Raw genomic sequence first — 19,084 nt, 5'->3', positions numbered from 1 at the left:
TCCCCGAAGGGACTCAGGGCGGCTGAACAAAAGCCAGGGGAGGGGAAATTACAAAAAGTAAGACAAAGACAATCAGACAATATGAACAATCTAAAAGCACAACAGACACAGCAAATTCGAGTGGGTGGGGGGAACTCAACCCCAGGCTTGCTGGGACAGCCAGGTCTTCACAGCCGTCCGGAAGGCCCAAAGGGTGGAGAGGGTCTGAATCTCCACGGGGAGCTCGTTCCAAAGGGCCGGGGCAGCCATACAGAAGGCCTTCCTCCGAGTAGTCGCCAGCCGACATTGGCTGGCAGATGGAATACGGAGGAGGCCTAATCTGTGGGATCGAATGGGTCTGTGGGAGGTAATCGGCAGAAGGAGGTCCCTCAAGTTTTCACTAGAAAAAGGCTCAGGCCACCACAGGCGCCCCCAATATGAGTGACATCAAGCTAGCTATGGCCACCCTGACCACGCCCCCCCGCCTCCCTGAGATCAAACACAATCCTGATACAGCCCTCTATGAAATCGAGTTTGACAGCTCTATCCTAGAGCATCATCTACTGAGAAATTTGGCCTCAATTTCTGAAAATTAGAAAATTATATAAACGGGGCAAGGGACTGATTTGCTGGGTCTTCTTTTGTTGCCCTGCCCAGGAGAACAGAGATGGAAAGATGGTTAGTGGAGTGGGGAGGGATTTGGGTAGTAACCTTCACCTGCCACACCCACTAAGCCACAGTATGCCCACCAAGCCACACCATGACCACCAAGCCACGCTCACTGAACCGGTAGCAAAAAGTTTTGATTCCCACCACTGGTATTGCTGCATTCGTGACCCGTCAAAACCACGCTCGACTAAACCGCGCCCGACTAAGCCATCAACAGGGCGACAACAGCCAGCGCGGAGAAAGAAGGGCGCTTTAAATAGCGCTTTGAAAGCAAGCTGATTCAACTTAAGGTAAGGTTTAGGTTTAGGGTTAGGTTTAGGGTTAGGTTTAGGGTTAGGGTTAGGGTTAGGGTTAGGGTTAGGGTTAGGGTTAGGGTTAGGGTTAGGGTTAGGGTTAGGTTTAGGGTTAGAGTTAGGTTTAGGGTTAGGTTAAGGGTTAGGGTTAGGGTTAGGGTTAGGGTTAGGGTTAGGTTTAGAGTTAGGGTTAGGGTTAGGGTTAGGGTTAGGGTTAGGGTTAGGTTAAGGGTTAGGGTTAGGGTTAGGTTAAGGGTTAGGTTAAGGGTTAGGTTTAGGGTTAGGTTTAGGGTTAGGTTTAGGGTTAGGTTAAGGGTTAGGGTTAGGGTTAGGTTTAGGGTTAGGTTTAGGGGGGTTAGGTTTAGATTTAGGGGTTAATTTTAGGTTTAGGGTTTACAGCGTGCTTCTGTCTCCACGCTGTTGTCGCCCTGTTGTTGACGTCAGCGATGCGGTTTAGTCTGGCGCAGTTTTGTCGGTGAACCTGCTGCATTAGCTGCAGTGGAAAATCCTCATAGGGATTACTGGAGGCGGAAACCACACCTTTAATCAGGCACTTTCAGAATTTCCTAATGGTGCTGACCTCTGATTACTTTTGGCACATGAAACAGAGGGCTTATTTAGAAAGCACACCACAGGGCTGTCTAAACGGCCTAGGTTTATTCCTGTGTCACCCTAATGGGTGTTGGCTCCAACTGCTTTCAACCAAATCCTTTGGGACAGTGTTTCTCAACTTTGGCAACTTGAAGGCAATGTCAACTTCAACTTCCCCAGAATTCTCCAGCCGGCAGTTCCACTTCTTCAAAGTTGCCATAGTTTAGAAGCTCTCCTTTGGAGTATCAGATACTTTAGAGGTCATGGTGAACATTTGTAAACACGTGTCTATACCAGAGGTGGGTTCCTACCAGTTCGCACCTATTCAGTAGAACCGGTTCGTCAAATCTCGTGAACCGGTTAGAAGAGGTTCCACCACTGGAAAGCAGGCCACACCGACAGAAGAGGTCCCAAATTTTTTTGAAACCCACCACTGGAGGAGAGAGATACACAGAGAGAGAGAGACAGACAGACAGACAGACACAGACAGACAGACAGACAGACACAGAGAGAGAATCACATAGAGAGACACAGAGGGAGGGAGGGAGGGAGGGAGGGAGGGGCAAAGAGCCACACACACACTCACAGAGACAGACTCACACAGAGGGAGAAAGAGAAAGGAAGGAAGGAAGGAAGAAAGAAAGGAAGGAAGGAAGGAAGGAAGGAAGGAAGGAAGAAAGGAAGAAAGAAAGAAAGAAGAAAGAAAAAAGAAAGAAAAAGTGAGAGAGAAATGAAAGAAAAATGAAAAAAGGGACAGAGAGAGAAAAGGATGGAAAGAAAGAGAGAGCGAGAGAGAGCAAGAGAGAGGGAGAGAGGGAGAGAGAGAGAGAGAACACATGGCCGGCAAGCCACTCCCACCAGGTCACATGGCCAACAAGCCACTCCCACAAAGGAGGCCACACCCACAGAGTAGGTTCGAAAATTTTTTGAAACCCACCACTGGAGGAGAGAGATACACAGAGAGACAGACAGACAGACAGACAGACACAGACAGACAGACACAGACAGACAGACAGACAGACACACACACACACACACACACACACACACAGAATCACATAGAGAGACACAGAGGGAGGGAGGGAGGGTGGGAGGGAGGGAGGGAGGGGCAAAGAGCCACACACACACTCACAGAGACAGACTCACACAGAGGGAGAAAGAGAAAGAAAGGAAGGAAGAAAGGAAGAAAGAAAGAAAGAAAGAAAGAAAGAGTGAGAGAGAGAGAGATGAGAGAAAAAAAGAAAAAAAGGGACAGAGAGACAAAAGGAAGGAAAGAGAGAGGGAGAGAGAGAGAGAACACATGGCCGGCAAGCCACTCCCACCAGGTCACATGGCCAGCAAGCCACTCCCACAAAGGAGGCCACACCCACAGAGTAGGTTCGAAAATTTTTTTGAAACCCACCACTGATCACAGGAGTTCTTGATTGTGAATTGACCATGTAGTCAAGTCATGTCATAGCCAGGTTTATTTCCCAAAGCAGTCTTTGTGACTTCAAATGTTTGCACATTTCCCAGACATAGCTGTACTTACAAAAATATAAAAACAGATAGGAATCTTATGGCTCATTAAGTTTATTACAGCATGAGAGTGTTCGCCGTTCTTTCTCATCTATATGCTAAGTACTTGGTAGACTAGATGGAAGTCTGTTCAGAGTCTCTCACTCAATTATTGAATATATTATCTGATCTGCAACAGAATTTGGAAATTGCTCTATCAAGAGCTCCACCCGTGTTGTTAATGCTTGGTGGGAACTTAAATTCAACTTTGAACGTATTGGGGTAAAAAAATCAAAAGAAAAATGGCAGAATGTCAGCCTCTGCTTTGCTGCTGCTTCGGCTGCCATTGAAACGGGGAGGGGGGGCATGGTATTTGGGAGGGGACTACTAATTGTGCTGGAGGAACATTCCGGAGTTCTGCTGCCTGTCTTACTGCGCATGCGCAGGAGGTTTCCCGCCAAGGCCAACGGCACCAACATTCCATCTTGGTGATGCCTTTCGAAGTTATCTCGCTGACACTTGGGAGAATTATGATTGGACTGTAACTGGGATGCCAAGGGGTGGGGAATGGGTTATTCTATATATCATTTGCTTTCGCGCCTAAATAATCAGTCTTCGCTTTGCTACGCTTCTGATCATTTATAATTAGTAAAAGTACACTTGATTTCTATCAATGGAGTCTCGTGGTTTTCTTTCCTAATTATTCAAATGGAGGAGTGCTGACACAGAAGTTTTGTCCTCCTCTCCTCTCTTCTTCTTCTAGTTGAGGATATTTTGCCATCAGCTGATCCAAACTCTTATAAACTAGTTTTAGAAGTATAAGAGGGAGGGAGGAAAGAGGATTTAACAAACTATTGGATGCTTATGCCCCAAATGCATCCAGTTTCGGTCGCCATGATGTAAAAAAGATGTGGAGATTCTAGGAAGCGTGCAGAGAAGAGCAACAATGATCATTAGGAGACTGGAGGCTAAAACATATGAAGAACGGTTGTTAAAAACTGTGTATGTCTAGTCCGATGAAAAGAAGAATTAGGGAAGACATGGTAGCAGTGTTCCAATATCTCAGGGGTTGCCACAAAGAAAAGGGAGTCAAGCTATTCTCCAAAGTACTTCAGAGCAGGACAAGAAGCAATGGGTGGAAACCAATCAAGAAGAGAAGCAACTTAGAACTAAGGAAAAATTTCTTGACAATTAGAACCAGTGCCGGATTTAGATGAAAAGAGGCCCTAGGCTATTCCACTTATGAGGCCCTTTCACCTCCCATTTTTAATTTTGTAAATTACATGAGAGACAATAAAATACATCATTACTGTGATATATATCAATATATATCAATATATATAGCTGGCCTCCCGACGGAGGGCGGCTCTGCTCTGCGGCAAAGGCAGCGGGGCCAGCCGCCTCCCCTGCTGCGCTCAGCTGCCCGGCTCGGCCCCCTCGCCCTCACCTGCCTGGCCGCTGGTGGGCTCCGCGTCGACGGGGCGGCTACTGGGAGCGGCCGTGCCTCTCGCCCGACCGCCGGTGCCGGGAACGTGGGCGGGCTCCCCAACTGCCGCGGCGCTGGAACGATCTTAACCAATACATTTTTATGTTTGTTTATTAGTCCTATGCGTAGAATTTCTCCTTATTTTCGGTTCAGTGTTTTAGTGTTCACTGTTTTTAGAATAGTCTAATTTTAATTTTGCTAACAATTTGAATGTAGGCCCCTCTTGATCTTGAGGCCCTAGGCTGAAGCCTAGTTAGCCTATAGGAAAATCCGGCTCTGATTAGAACAATTAATCAATGGAAGAACTTGCCTCTAGAAATTGTAGATGCTCCAACACTGGAAACTTTTAAGAAGATGTTGCATAACCATTTGTCTGAAATGCTGTAAGTTTTCCTGCCTAAACTGGGGGTTGGACAAAAAGACCTCCGAGGTCCCTTCCAACTCTGTTATTCTGTAAATTTCTGTGTGTTTGTGTGTGTGTGTGTGTGTGTGTGTGTGTGTGTGTGTGTGTATGTATGTATGTATGTATGTATGTATGTATGTATGTATGTATATATGTATGTATCAGAGGTGGTTTCCTACCAGTTCGCACTTATTCGGTAGAACCGGTTCGTCAAATCTATCGAACCGGTTAGAAGAGGTTCCACCAGTGGACCCAGAAAACAGGCCACACCTACAGAAGAGGTTCCAAAAATTTTTGAAACCCATTACTGGTCCTTGGATAGGATTATTCTACACTATCATGCTCATATTTATAAAACTCAGGGCCTCTGTGAAAGGTAAGGATGACTACTGCGTTTGTGGTGCAATCAGAACATTGCGTGTGTTGAAGTTGTTTTAACGCAAACCAAAGATGCCTTTTAAAAAACAAGTTTACATCCTATTCTTATGCATGCCAATGCTGTGTGTGAATTAATTTAAGATGGTTCTGACAAGTGTTGTCGGCATCTTCATATCCGGTCACATGGGCGGCAAGCCACTCCCATCTGGTCACATGGGTGGCAAGCCACTCCCACAAAGGAGGCCACACCCACAGAGTAGGTTCGAACAATTTTTGAAACCCACCACTGATATGTGTGTGTGTGTGTGTGTGTGTGTGTGTGTGTGTGTGTATACACACACACACAAATTTTGTTCAGGATCTTCTTAACAGTAGCAGCCTCACTGAAGATATCCAGTTCAGTGGTGGCTTTTCATTTTTTTTTTACTACCGGTTCGCTCGTGCGTGCACAACGCTTCTGCACATGCGCAGAACATCCGGGCAGATGAGCGGATCCTCCCACCACTGTAACTACCAGTTCATCCGTTCTGGGCCGAATCAGGAGCAACTCACCTCTGATCCAGTTGCACGAATACCCTTCTTCTTGGTTCTGAATGGTGTATCATTGCTGTTGTTATCATTTTCATTTCTCACTTTTGATTGATAAAGCAAATTGTCTTGCTGTCTGAGCCTTCCTTTAGAAACCAAACTGTGGAATTCCTTTGCAAACATAGCTAGACAATTTCTACATGAACCGATTGTGTCCCTTCGGTGTCAGGGCAAGGTGAAGTCACCCACATTTTCATCCAGATCAACCTATTGAAGTTCAGAAAGCACTTTCCAAATTGTGGATTGGATTTAATTACTGGTTCTCTTGTTGATAATTCCAAGTAAGCTGAGGTATTATCTGTGATGGATCTCAACCAAACGTGGAATCCTAGCTCTACCTCCTTCATGCATATGTTAAATTTCAAAAATTGCAGCTGCTCTATCAAGAAGAGATTCTAAGACTTGAGGGAGGGGCAAATTGTAGCACAGGAATTCACACCATACTATAGTTTGTGCCTCCGAATCTTTAATGCACATTTCCCAAGAAAAGAAAGGTTCCACCACAAAACCACGAAGCCCTTATCCGCGCCGACATAAGTGCGGAGGGCAAATCCGCACCGTTCGAAGCGCTAAGGAAAAACGCGACCCTACCGCGATGACATAATCGCGGAGGGCAAATCCATGCCTTCCGAAGCACTCAGAACCCTAAACTAACCCTAAACCTAACCCTAAACCTAAACCTAACCCTAAACCTAACCCTAAACCTAACCCTAAACCTAACCCTAACCCTAAACCTAACCCTAAACCTAACCCTAAACCTAACCCTAAACCTAACCCTAAACCTAACCCTAACCCTAAACCTAACCCTAACCCTAAACCTAAACCTAAACCTAACCCTAAACCTAAACCTAACCCTAGCCCTAACCCTAACCCTAACCCTAACCCTAAACCTAACCCTAAACCTAACCCTAAACCTAACCCTAAACCTAACCCTAAACCTAACCCTAAACCTAACCCTAAACTTAACCCTAAACCTAACCCTAACCCTAAACCTAAACCTAAACCTAAACCTAACCCTAAACCTAACCCTAAACCTAACCCTAACCCTAACCCTAAACCTAAACCTAAACCTAAACCTAAACCTAAACCTAAACCTAACCCTAAACCTAACCCTAAAGCAAACCCCTAAACCTAATCCTAACCCTTACCTTAATGTAAATCGGCTTTCTGCCGCCACGCTGTTTTAACGCACCCTTCTGCCGCCGCGCTGTTGTCGCGACGGTGATGATGCACGGTGATGACATCGCGGCTTTAGCGACGCGGTTTTATCACCGCTATTTTGACGAGCGCAGTTTTGTCGTGCCACGGAAAAGAAATGAACAATGTTTTTTGCAATGTCTTTTATTTCTGGGATGGTTTTGTGGGCATCGTTGACCAAGGTGGCAATTCAATGAAAAGAATAGGGGATAAATTTAGGAGCCTCTTTCGCTTCTGATTGGTTTGTGTTGGAAAACTGACAACAATAAATTTTAGTAGTACGCAAACACAATGAGTTTCCAAAGTTTGAAAGTACTGGGAACTGCAGGCTGCACACAGTCAAAGAGATAGTACATTTTTCTCTCTGCTATAGCAACTTGCAAAGTCTTAATGGACAATGGAGGAGCTATGAGATTATCCTTTTTTTCAAGCTGAAAGGGGCAACTTGATGCTTTTCAATAGGATACCACCAATTATAAACTTCAAATGTTGAAGAGGACCCATTAAATGCCCGGATTGGACTAAATAATTCTTTGCTGTGTCCAAAATATTGGATTCTGTATTTTCCTGATTCAGTGGCCTTTGGAATGTGCCATTCTATTATAGATGTACTTTGGCCCAACGTGCCTTTCTTCCAGATCAACCTAATGAGAAAAACAAGAAGGAGGTAAAAGGGACAAATTAAAGATTTGGAAATAGACAGATATTTAGATAAAGAGATAAGGCCCCTAGCTAGAGTAGAATTCTATTGGATTAACCTATTTGGTTTCGATATAGTTTGAAATCCTGCAAGTAATAAATTAATTGAGATTAGGAATGATGTACATTGTTTAAGTTTTAATAATGATGGGAAGCTGAGCTCAATGTAGAGAGTTTATTGATTTTTTCCTCTTTTTTTCTTTGTTTTTTTTATTCCTTTTTTTTCCTTTATCTCTTATCTTTTAATTTTTAATCTATTTGGCTTTAATATACTCTAGACTGTGTTTGATAAAAAGCTATGCCAGGTATGGGATCTGGGAAGTCGGAAGGGGGCTTGGGAGGGGGGTTTACTGGGGGGAGGGGAGGAGGGGGGAAATATAGTTTTAACTTTAAATATAGTTTTAACTTTAAGGAGCCAAGGTGGCGCAGTGGTTAAATGCAGCACTGCAGGCTACTGCTAGATCAGCAGTTCAGCGGTTCAAATCTCACCGGCTCAGGGTTGACTCAGCTTTCCATCCTTCCGAGGTGGGTCAAATGAGGACCCAGATTGTTGTTGGGGGCAATATGCTGACTCTGTAAACCGCTTAGAGAGGACTGAAAGCCCTATGAAGCGGTATATAAGTCTACTGCTATTGCTATATAGTTTTAACTTTAAAAACAATAAGATTGCACTTGTATACTGCTGCTCTTTTTTCTTTTTTTTTCTCTTTTCCTTTTATTTTCCTTTTTCCCCCTTTTCTTTCAATTTTAGTATAAAAATTGTTTTTTTAATTGCACAGTATATAAGTGATTGTATAAAATGAAAATGAAATAAAACAGTTAATAATGGGAAAAAGAAAAACAAGTTTCATGAATGAAAGTGATTGTCTTCATGCCGGCTGATTCAGTGAAATGCAGATTAAGCGCGGGTTTCAATATGATTTCAACTCAGGGTTTAACCGCATAATCTCATTTCGCAGTTTCTGAAAAATTGCTGCATTTATATCCACGCTGCGGTACTGCTTGAGCCGAGGTGGCGCAGTGGTTAGGGTGCAGTACTGCAGGCTACTTCAGCTGACTGTTAGATGCAGTTCAGCAGTTCAAATCTCACCAGGCTCAAGGTTGACTCAGCCTTCCATCCTTTTGAGGTGGGCAAAGGAGGCAAGATGCTGACTCTGTAATCCGCTTAGAGAGGGCTATAAAAGAACTATGAAGCGGTGTATAAGTCTAAGTGCTATTGCTACTGAGTTAACAAAATAAATTTAATCAAAAACTAGCAAACAGTCTCTCAAAATGCCATGCCTTGAATAATCCATTCTCTGGCTCATCATTCATTCATTCATTCATTGTGGAGAAAGGAGGAACGCTTCCTGCCTTCTACTTTTAAAGCCAATGTCTTCAGGGAGAGAATGCAAAATTAAAAACAACCTTGGAAATTACCCTTCATCTATGCTCAAAGCCTTGAACATCACAATATGTACAAATGAATGATTATATCAAATGTTTGGATTATTATATTCATCAGCCTCTCACTTCAAAGCTCACAGATGAACTGGAACAGTCCCCAGATTAAAGAATCCTCATTATATTTTATCTACATAATGTCTATATGAGTACATTTTGTTTCTCCCTTCCCCTCCAATTAACGCTAGAGCACATGCATAGAACCTGGGAATAGATGCAGGCCAGATCCTATGATTGCGCTGATTCAGGCGCAATTCCACATAGAAAAGTGTTGAAATCATTCCTCCCAAGCTCTATCCTCCCCATAATTGTCTAGTTTCAGGTATTAGCAGTTAGCAATAGCAATAGCAGTTAGACTTATATACCGCTTCATAGGGCTTTCAGCCCTCTCTAAGCGGTTTACAGAGTCAGCATATCGCCCCCACAATCTGGGTCCTCATTTTACCCACCTCGGAAGGATGGAAGGCTGAGTCAACCTTGAGCCGGTGAGATTAGAACCGCTGGACTGCAGATAACAGTCAGCTGAAGTGGCCTGCAGTACTGCACCCTAACCACTGCGCCACCTCGGCGCAGTGGTTTGACCAGAAAAAGGAACTTTCCAGATATTAATGAACCTTTACACCTCTTTCCAAGAAGGTCCCAGTCCTGATTTTTGACCTCCCTGCACTGTTTTGATATTTTAAAAAGGCCAAAGTGACATCAAAGGATTCTGTGCATCTGTTTTTGGAAAACGGTTTGAGCATCTGCCGAAATATATAAGGTCTTGACAGGACTCCTTACCGAGTATCCCATGAGGCATCATCATGCAGCACTTGCCAGGATTTAGAAATGTTATCATGTTTCTCCACCGTAAGGAAAGTAAAATTGGCCTGGAAAAAATAAGCAGTGATAGAGATGTAAAATACCCACTCGTAAAATAGCTCCTCAGAAACTATCAGTTATGGATATTAAATATATATAAATGCAACACAAATGTAACACAGGCAACAGTAAAAATTGTGGCTTTCTGTCATGATGGTCTCTTGTGACGAGCTGATAGACAGAGAAAGGAAGCAGTCTGCTTCCTCCCATATTTGAGCATACCAGGGGTTGTGACACTAAATACATACCTATTTCCCTGGCTCAGCTGATAAAGGAGGAGAACCTTGTGGCTTAGTGGTTAACACTAAGTTAATACTTGAGAGACCGCCTACTGCCAATTACCTCCACTAGACCAATTAGATCCCACAGACTAGGCCTCCTCCGAATTCCATCCGCCGGCCAGTGTCGACTGGCGACTACCCGGAGGAGAGCCTTCTCTGTGGCTGCTCCGACCCTCTGGAACGAACTCCCCGTGGAGGTCCGTACCCTCACCATCCTCCAGGCCTTCCGCATAGCCCTTAAAACCTGGCTGTTCCGACAGGCCTGGGGCTAAAGACTCGCTGCCCCACTTCGAATGATATGATTGTTGTACTTTTAACTATGTATGGTTTTTATGTTTTTGTTTGTATTTCCCCTCCCTTTTGAGTAGTGAGCCGCCCTGAGTCCCTTCAGGGAAAAGGGCGGCATACAAATAAATTAAACCTAAACCTAACCTAAACACATCTGCCTAAGATGCAATACAGCACAGGTTCGAATCCCAGTAAGGGTATGGCTAGCTGATGAGAGCTAAATAGCTTGAAATAGATCTATACTAGTCTCCCTTTATTTATTTATCAGCACAAATACAACAACAGTAAAAATATTGGGTTTCTGCCTGGATGGTCTCTTGTGACGAGCCGATAGACAGAGAATGGAAGCAGTCTGCTTCCTCCCATATTTGGGCATACCAGGGGTTGTGACACTAAATACATACCTATTTCCCTGGCTCAGCTGATAAAGGAGGAGAACCTTGTGGCTTAGTGGTTAACACATCTGCCTAAGATGTAATACAGCACAGGTTCGAATCCCAGTAAGGGTATGGCTAGTTGATGAGAGCTAAATAGCTTGAAATAGATCTATACTAGTCTCCCTTTATTTATTTATCAGCACAAATACAACAACAGTAAAAATATTGGGTTTCTGTCTGGATGGTCTCTTGTGACGAGCTGATAGACAGAGAAAGGAAGCAGTAGGCTTCCTCCCATATTTGGGCATACCAGGGGTTGTGACACCATATATATAATATTGGATAAGATCAGAGGATCTCCTTAGATCACAGTTGTATCTTTTGGGTTCATTTGTTTTCTCTTCCCCATCTTCCTTCTCCATATTTGCAATTATGATGAGAAAAAGGGAGGGAGGAAGAGAGAGAGAGAAAAAAAAAAAAATAAACAGACATTGCATCTCCGAATTATTTGGTCAAATGCAGGAAATCGAAGGACTCGCTCGAATTTTCCTGCGCAATCTTTCCGTTGGTTTCATCTCTCACCATATACTCTGTAGAACTCCTTGGATTTGCTCCTACAAAATGCACTTCGGCGGTCTCTCCCTGGGTGAAAAAAATGGAATGAGTGTTGAGAAATCACATCCCATGGTACAAATCAATCATTTCTGTGCACATGTGCACAACAGAAAATCAAGATGGCGCACCTGAGAATAGAATGGGTACACTTACATGTCCAGCCTAGTTACTATCTATTCAAATGAATCAGTCCAAACTGGGAGGAACCCACCTCTGTAGTGAGCTAATATATTGCTGTTGCAGAAAATGACAGGCTTATACTTCTCAGGATACAGCAGAGGTGGGTTCCTACCAGTTCACACCTATTCGGTAGAACCGGTTCGTCAAATCGACCGAACCGGTGAGAAGAGGTTCCACCAATGGACCCGGAAAGCAGGCCACACCTACAGAAGAGGTTCCAAATTTTTTTGAAACCCACCACTGGTCCTTGGATATGATTATTCTACACTATCATGCTCCTATTTATAAAACTCAGTGCCTCTGTGGAAGGTAAGGATGACTACTGCGTTTGTGGCGCAATCAGAACATTGTGGGTGTTGAAGTTGTTTTAACGCAAACCAAAGATGCCTCTTAAAAAACAAGTTTACATCCTATTCTTATGCATGCCAGTGCTGTGTGTGAGGTCATTTAAGGTGGTTCTGACAAGTGTCGTCGGCATCTTCATATCCGGTCACATGGGCGGCAAGCCACTCCCATCCGGTCACATGGGCAGCAAGCCACTCCCACAAAGGAGGCCACACCCACAGAGTAGGTTCGAACAATTTTTGAAACCCACCACTGGGATACAGGAAAAGTTGATTTGGCAGCCAGGTTCAGAAAGCTAACACGTAGCTAGCATTAGAAATTCTGAACAACCTTCATTATCGAAGCACTTGTTCTTGTACATTCTCAAAAGCAGCGCAACATGGAAATACCTAATTTCTTAGTGGTTACCTTGAGGAAAAAGCCTTATAAGGAGATGGAGTCTTCTCCTTTTGTCTTGGGACACATGTACGGACTACATGTCTTTATGCGAACTTTAATTGAACCTTGTGGTTTTGGACTTTGGACATAGGGACGTTTGCTGGAAGATGTGGTTGAAGGCTGATGACATTTCCCTGCCCCTTTAAGCAAGCTTCTAACTGTCCCTTTTATGCCACCTCTTCATTCTTATATTTTAATCCATATTTTATTCTACCCGAGGTGGCACAGTGGTTAGAGTGCAGCACTGCAGGCTACTTCAGCTGACTGCAGTTCTGCATTTCGGCTGTTCAAATCTCACCGGCTCAGGGTTGACTCAGCCTTCCATCCTTCCGAGGTGGGTAAAATGAGGACCCGGATTGTTGTTGGGGGCGATATGCTGACTCTGTAAACCGCTTAGAGAGGGCTGAAAGCCCTACGAAGCAGTATATAAGTCTAACTGCTATTGCTATTGCTATTACCACTCAAAATGATATGATTAAACAAGGTTTAAAAAAACAGCCAAATAAAATGGTTGTGGGGTGGGGGAAAGAGTATACATACCACTTTGTATATTGGTCGAACATCTTGGAGAACATCACCATACTTCTTACCAGCTGGCTTTTTATCAATAACAAGAGGCAACAAATTCAGGTTTGTTACGTTTAAGATGGGTGGCTCTGGAATATTTGGTAAATCTTGAGTGGTATTCTGAAAAAAAAAAGGTAATTCAGTTTGGAATGAAAGGTGCTTTAATCTTAACCAGGAAATAAAGCAAAGGGGGGGAAAAAGGAGAGGAATTATATAATAAAAATATTCTAATGCATGGAGTTGAGAGATCCTGTTCGGTATTTCCGTATCCTCTTCCAAATCTTCATTTTTCTTTTCCCCTTGTTTTCATTTACGAGCTCCTTGAAGAATTACACTAATGTTAAAGAAATAATGGAATAGACAAACTGGCAGCCCGCGGACAAGATGCATCACAGGCAGGCCACGCCCACCCCAGCTCCGCAAAGGCAAAAACATCACGTGACGTCACATGACATGATCGAGTTTGACACCCATGGAATAGAATCATTAAAGAAAGAATACCAAAGGGGGGGGGGGGCAAAATGAAATGTAAGTGACAATAATTAAAATAATTTTTAATTCTTTTAAAGCCGAGGTGGAGCAGTGGCCACTTCAGCTGACTGCTATCTGCAGTTCGGCGGCTCAAATCTCACTGGCTTAGGGGTGACTCAGCCTTCCATCCTTCCGAGGTGGGTGAAATGAGAACCCGGATTGTTGTTGGGGGCGATATGCTGACTCTTTAAACCGCTTAGAGAGCGCTGAAAGCCCTATGAAGCGGTATATAAGTCTAACTGCTATTGCTATTTAATAATTAAATTGTTGAATTGTCCAGCAGCGAATTGTCCTGTGGCAAGATATCAATGGTGAGTTGGCTAGGATGGACTGGTGGTGAGAAGGCTGTGGCAAGTTCTCCCATTCCGTCTTGAAATACACAAGCTTAGTTTTAAATTCTCATAGCAAGCTACAGAAGCAATATTATTCACACTTCGCTGCTTGTTTACGCTGGGAATGTACTTGAACCCCCCCCCCCAAAAAATAATTCTCTTGAATAATTTTTGCATGGATTATAGTCAGTAGTCAGCATAGATTAACCATACATTTATGGGTGATGGGAGGTGCTGTTATGAAGAACAAAATCACTTGTTTGGAGTTTATATTGATGGAAAATTTCCACAACAGAATGCAGTAGCTCTTTTGAAACCTTATATCCAGAGGTGGGTTCCTACCAGTTCGCACCAGTTCAGTAGAACCGGTTCGTCAAATCTACCGAACCGGTTAGAAGAGGTTCCACCAGTGGACACGGAAAGCAGGCCACACCTACAGAAGAGGTTCCAACATTCTTTGAAACCCACCACTGGTCCTTGGATATGATTATTCTACACTATCATGCTCCTATTTATAAAACTCAGTGCCTCTGTGAAAGGTAAGGATGACTACTGCGTTTGTGGTGCAATCAGAACATTGCGTGTATTGAAGTTGTTTTAACGCAAACCAAAGATGCCATTTAAAAAACAAGTTTACACCCTATTCTTATGCATGCCAGTGCTGTGTGTGAGGTAATTTAAGGTGGTTCTGACAAGTGTCGTCGGCATCTTCATATCCGGTCACATGGGCGGCAAGCCACTCCCATCCAGTCACATGGGCGGCAAGCCACTCCCACAAAGGAGGCCACACCCACAGAGTAGGTTCGGGAAAAAATTTGAAGCCCATCACTGCTTATATCATAGGTATACCTCTACAGATTGCAACCTATTTCCCTTGTAATTAAGAATCAGATATTCTTTAACACTGCATAATTGCAATTTGTTATTACCGTAGCAAGAGCTCTGGCCAGGCCTTGAAATAACTGTATATAGGCAGAAAGTGTGTGTGGTCCAAAAATGGTGGACGCTCCTTCATATCGTTGAACCTACAAAGTGAGACATGAAGATCTATGAATTCGTGACTACTTCATAATCCTAACAGAAAACCAAATTTTCTACAAACTGCACTCGCAAATCATTCAAGCTTCTTATTTTTGTTTTAAGTATATAACTGGTTAATTACCTGATATTCTTCATAAGTAGTTACATAGTGGGTGTAAACATTGCCCAATCCTGAAATTATAATATCCATTCCTGCTTTTCCTTGAATTTCAAATTCCTATGAAACAGAAGAAGAGTGAAGAAAGAAAGAAAGAAAGAAAGAAAGAAAGAAAGAAAGAAAGAAAGAAAGAAAGAGAGAGAGAGAGAGAGAGAGACAAAGAGAGAGAGAGAGAGAAGGAGAGGAAGGAAGGAAGGAAGGAAGGAAGGAAGGAAGGAAGGAAGGAAGGAAGGAAGGAATAGAATAGAATAGAATTTTATTATTTGTATGCCGCCCTTCTCCGGGAGGACTCAGGGCGGCGAACAATTCAAGGGGGAGAAAGGGGAACATAAAAAACAAAATACAAATAAGGAAGACCATTTTGAATTCAGAACAAGGGGTAGCATTTTTTCATGCGTTCAAGTTTTATACCATGGCTAGCAATTTTGGGGGGGAAAAGAAAATACAATAAATAATTAGAATAAACTATTTTATTATGGTCATTGACCACAAAGGCAAACAGAAGTGTGTTAAAAATTAATAGGCTGTCTCAAAATAATTACAGGCTATTACATTAATGTCTGCAAAAAATCCCTCTGCCCCATTTACTAATTCCTTTCTTATTCTAAAACTTACTTTTCTCACAGCTTCACGAAGTCTTCGGCCAGACATTGTCCTGGAAGATAAGCATACATGCAAAAAAAAGGAGTATCAGTTTCCATACCTTTCTAAAGAACTGTTGATTCTCAAAGAAGATTGTTAGACTATTCTCTTTACAAAAAACTTAAAAGATAATCCTTAAGCAAGAGAATAAATACCAAAACAGTTTCCTATCTGCTCCTATGCAATAAAAATCTATGGAAACTAACCAAATAGTTGAGTCATTATTCACTTGTCAATTTTTTTTTAAAAAAAGTAGGGCTTAAACATGCTATTCAAGACTCGGTTAATTTAAGGGGATGTTCACCAAAGAAAGTGGGGGATTACACTTTAAGCCCCTTAAATTAAATCAAATCAATATCATAATGTCAATCACTGGCTTTAATTTTGTCCTGTTAATTTTATAGTAAATAAGCAGAGTATTGCCTGCTACAGGCTTCTGCAATCTATTGCCTTTCAGATATATGTGGGTTTTCAGGTCCTCAAATTTCCATCTATCACACCAATTCTGGCTGGTCTCATCTATCTTTCTATATTTCCCACTATCTGTACCAAGCTTTTCCTCCTAAATAAACCTGCTTTCTTTTTCTAAGCTAGCCATAAAATACACAGAATGTGCCTGAGTTATATTATAAAAGACAGAATATCAATTCATACGTAAACTCTCCTGGAACAGCCACGAAGGCTGTAGATCCAATGGTAAACATCTGGATGTCAACTATATCGGACTGCCACCGGTAAGGCTTGATAAGCTGAAGCATTTCAAGAGAGAAGGGGAAATCTTAGATCAGCCTTTATATTAAATAATATCATCAACAATAAAACCACATTACTCTCCTTTGTCACTCAAGGGATTCGTGACAGATTAGAAGTGGGTGGGGCAAAGTGAACGCATGGAACTCTCAAACCAATCCCTAGAATTGATTCCTTACTGTTTTCCAGCAGACCCTTTTAGAAATAGGATACCCAAATTGTCTGATAGATTCAGCACACCTAAACACAATAAATCTAGAATTCCAAATTCCCTGAAACTTCAGAAAATATGACCATTATTCTGGAGAACTGGTAGCAGAAATTTTGAGTAGTTTGGAGAATAGCAATAGCAGTTTGACGTATATACCGCTTCATAGGGCTTTCAGCCCTCTCTAAGCTGTTTACAGAGTCAGCATATCGCCCCCAACAATCTGGGTCCTCATTTTACCCACCTCGGAAGGATGGAAGGCTGAGTCAACCTTGAGCCGGTGAGATTTGAACCGCCGAACTGCAGCTTAGCAGTCAGCTGAAGTGGCTGCAGTACTGCACTCTAACCACTGCGCCACCTCGGCTCTGAACTGTACTATATACCACCTCTGACTGGTCCTGCCCCCATCTATTCTCTGCCTCCCGAGTCCCAGCTGATCGGGAGGAAATGGGAATTTTGCAGTAACCTTCCCCTGGAGTAGGGAGCAGTGATGGGTTCCTACCCGTTTGGACCAGTTCGGCCAAACCGGTATCGGTTTGGTGGCCTAGGTCACTGGAACTGGCAGCGACCCAGACCTGCGACACCCCCATCACCATCTTGTTTTTCAGATCTGCATATGGACAGAAAAATTTCAATCACACTGCACATACACAAGCAGTGTACATCAACTGTGCATGCATGGCACGCACTCAAGCAGTAGTGCCCGCTGTAACTCACCCCTGGTGGGGAGGGAATGGAGATTTTACAGTAGCCTTCCCTTGCCATGCCCACCAAGCCACGCCCATAGAATTTGTAGTAAAAAATGGACTACAGCTGGTCCAGAACGCAGCCGCGTGAGCGATATGGGGTGTATCTAGATACACCCATATTACACCTATCCTCCGTGAGCTGCACTGGCTTCCTATTGGTCTCCGGACGCGCTTCAAGGTGCTTGTCATTACTTTTAAAGCCCTTCATGGTTTAGGACCTGGCTACCTGAGAGACCGCCTCCTGCCACTTACCTCCCAACGACCAACAAGATCGCACAGGTTGGGCCTCCTCCGGGTGCCATCAACCGGACAATGCCGGTTGGCGACTCCCCGGGGGAAGGGCCTTCTCTGTTGCTGCGCCGGCCCTGTGGAACGAACTACCTGCAGAGATCCGGATCCTTACCACTCTCCCGGCCTTCCGTAAAGCCATCAAGACCTGGCTCTTCCGGCAGGCCTGGGGCTGTTGATTGATATCCAGCCCCGCCTAGATGGAATGGGTGATGTGAATTTTAATACTGTTTTTTTAATATATTTTATATCTTATTTCTATTTTTTTAAATTGAAACGTTTCTTGTCTGTTGTGAGCCGCCCAGAGTCCCCTGGGAGTGGGCGGCATACAAATCCTAATAAATAAATAAATAAATAAATAAATAAATAAATAAATAAATAAATAAATAAATAAATAAATAAATAAATAAATAAATAAATAAAATTTTGAATCCCACCACTGCTAATGGTGCATACCTCTCCTAAAGGTAATAGAATAGGCTTAGGTTTATGGCATTCTATCGATTCATTGGATGGTCCAACAAGGATCGTATCAACGACAGAATCCCAGAACGGGTCGCCTTCCATGGTGCCTGTTTAAAAAAAGCATGTAAAAAGTAGAATGCTTTCCACCATTATTAAAATACATTATTGAATTAACATGAAATATTTAACAACACCTAATGGCATTATAGCAAATGGCATTTAAAAAAAAGAACCAGTGTGGTACAGGAATTTTTAAAAAGGAAGCTGGGAAACTGTGAGTTATAGGATGAGTTTGAGCCATTCCTCTCTCTCATCCCTAGGAAGAAGATGATGTAAAATTACTTTTTTTTAAAACTTGTCTATTTTAATTTTATTTTCTTTTGTTTTCTTTTCTTTCCCCTCTCTGTAAGCTGCCCGGAGTCCTCCGGGATTGGGAGGCCTATAAATAAAATTAAACTTGAAACTTGAAACTTCTGAAAATGTTGCCCAACAGGAATTTGTCCATGTAGTTGGCGGGAACCAAAACTAACATAAAAGTACACATTTTTGTGCTTTTAGTTTGTTTTGAAAAAAAAAAGAGAGTATAATTTATACAACCTATAATTGTCAAGAGGCGTTTTACAGATTTCTAGTTTCAGGACCTTTGCCTTTTAACAAACAAACAAACAAGAAACTCATCTCAAATGTTTACATGTATAAATCATTTGTTCTGATTGATGGTGAGGACTAATTGTAAAGTTAAGGAT

The 19,084-nt window shown here is 42.8% G+C and overlaps 1 protein-coding gene across 1 annotated transcript in view; it reads right to left on the bottom strand.

Moving 5' to 3' along the window:
- Nucleotides 1-7,230: 7,230 nt before the first annotated feature.
- The window catches only part of ASAH2 (N-acylsphingosine amidohydrolase 2), a 28,744-nt gene continuing 16,890 nt past the window's right edge, over nt 7,231-19,084 (bottom strand). The window contains exons 12-20 of the mRNA XM_087702192.1: nt 18,330-18,445; nt 16,533-16,627; nt 15,852-15,891; nt 15,201-15,296; nt 14,968-15,063; nt 13,149-13,295; nt 11,613-11,672; nt 10,004-10,092; nt 7,231-7,725 (exon numbers count right to left, since the gene is read on the bottom strand). Of these exons, the coding sequence (XP_087558318.1) occupies nt 7,488-7,725; nt 10,004-10,092; nt 11,613-11,672; nt 13,149-13,295; nt 14,968-15,063; nt 15,201-15,296; nt 15,852-15,891; nt 16,533-16,627; nt 18,330-18,445 (977 nt within the window). The 3' untranslated portion in view covers nt 7,231-7,487. The remainder of the gene's footprint in view (nt 7,726-10,003; nt 10,093-11,612; nt 11,673-13,148; nt 13,296-14,967; nt 15,064-15,200; nt 15,297-15,851; nt 15,892-16,532; nt 16,628-18,329; nt 18,446-19,084) is intronic.

This window comes from Thamnophis sirtalis, unplaced genomic scaffold, assembly GCF_051295495.1.
Source record: "Thamnophis sirtalis isolate CommonGarterSnake01/CBP01778 unplaced genomic scaffold, rThaSir2_p1.2 scaffold_15, whole genome shotgun sequence".
In the NCBI taxonomy this organism is placed as follows: domain Eukaryota; kingdom Metazoa; phylum Chordata; class Lepidosauria; order Squamata; family Natricidae; genus Thamnophis; species Thamnophis sirtalis.
The sequence above is the reverse complement of the archived record's forward strand: the minus strand, read 5'-3'. Positions and strand labels throughout refer to the sequence as shown.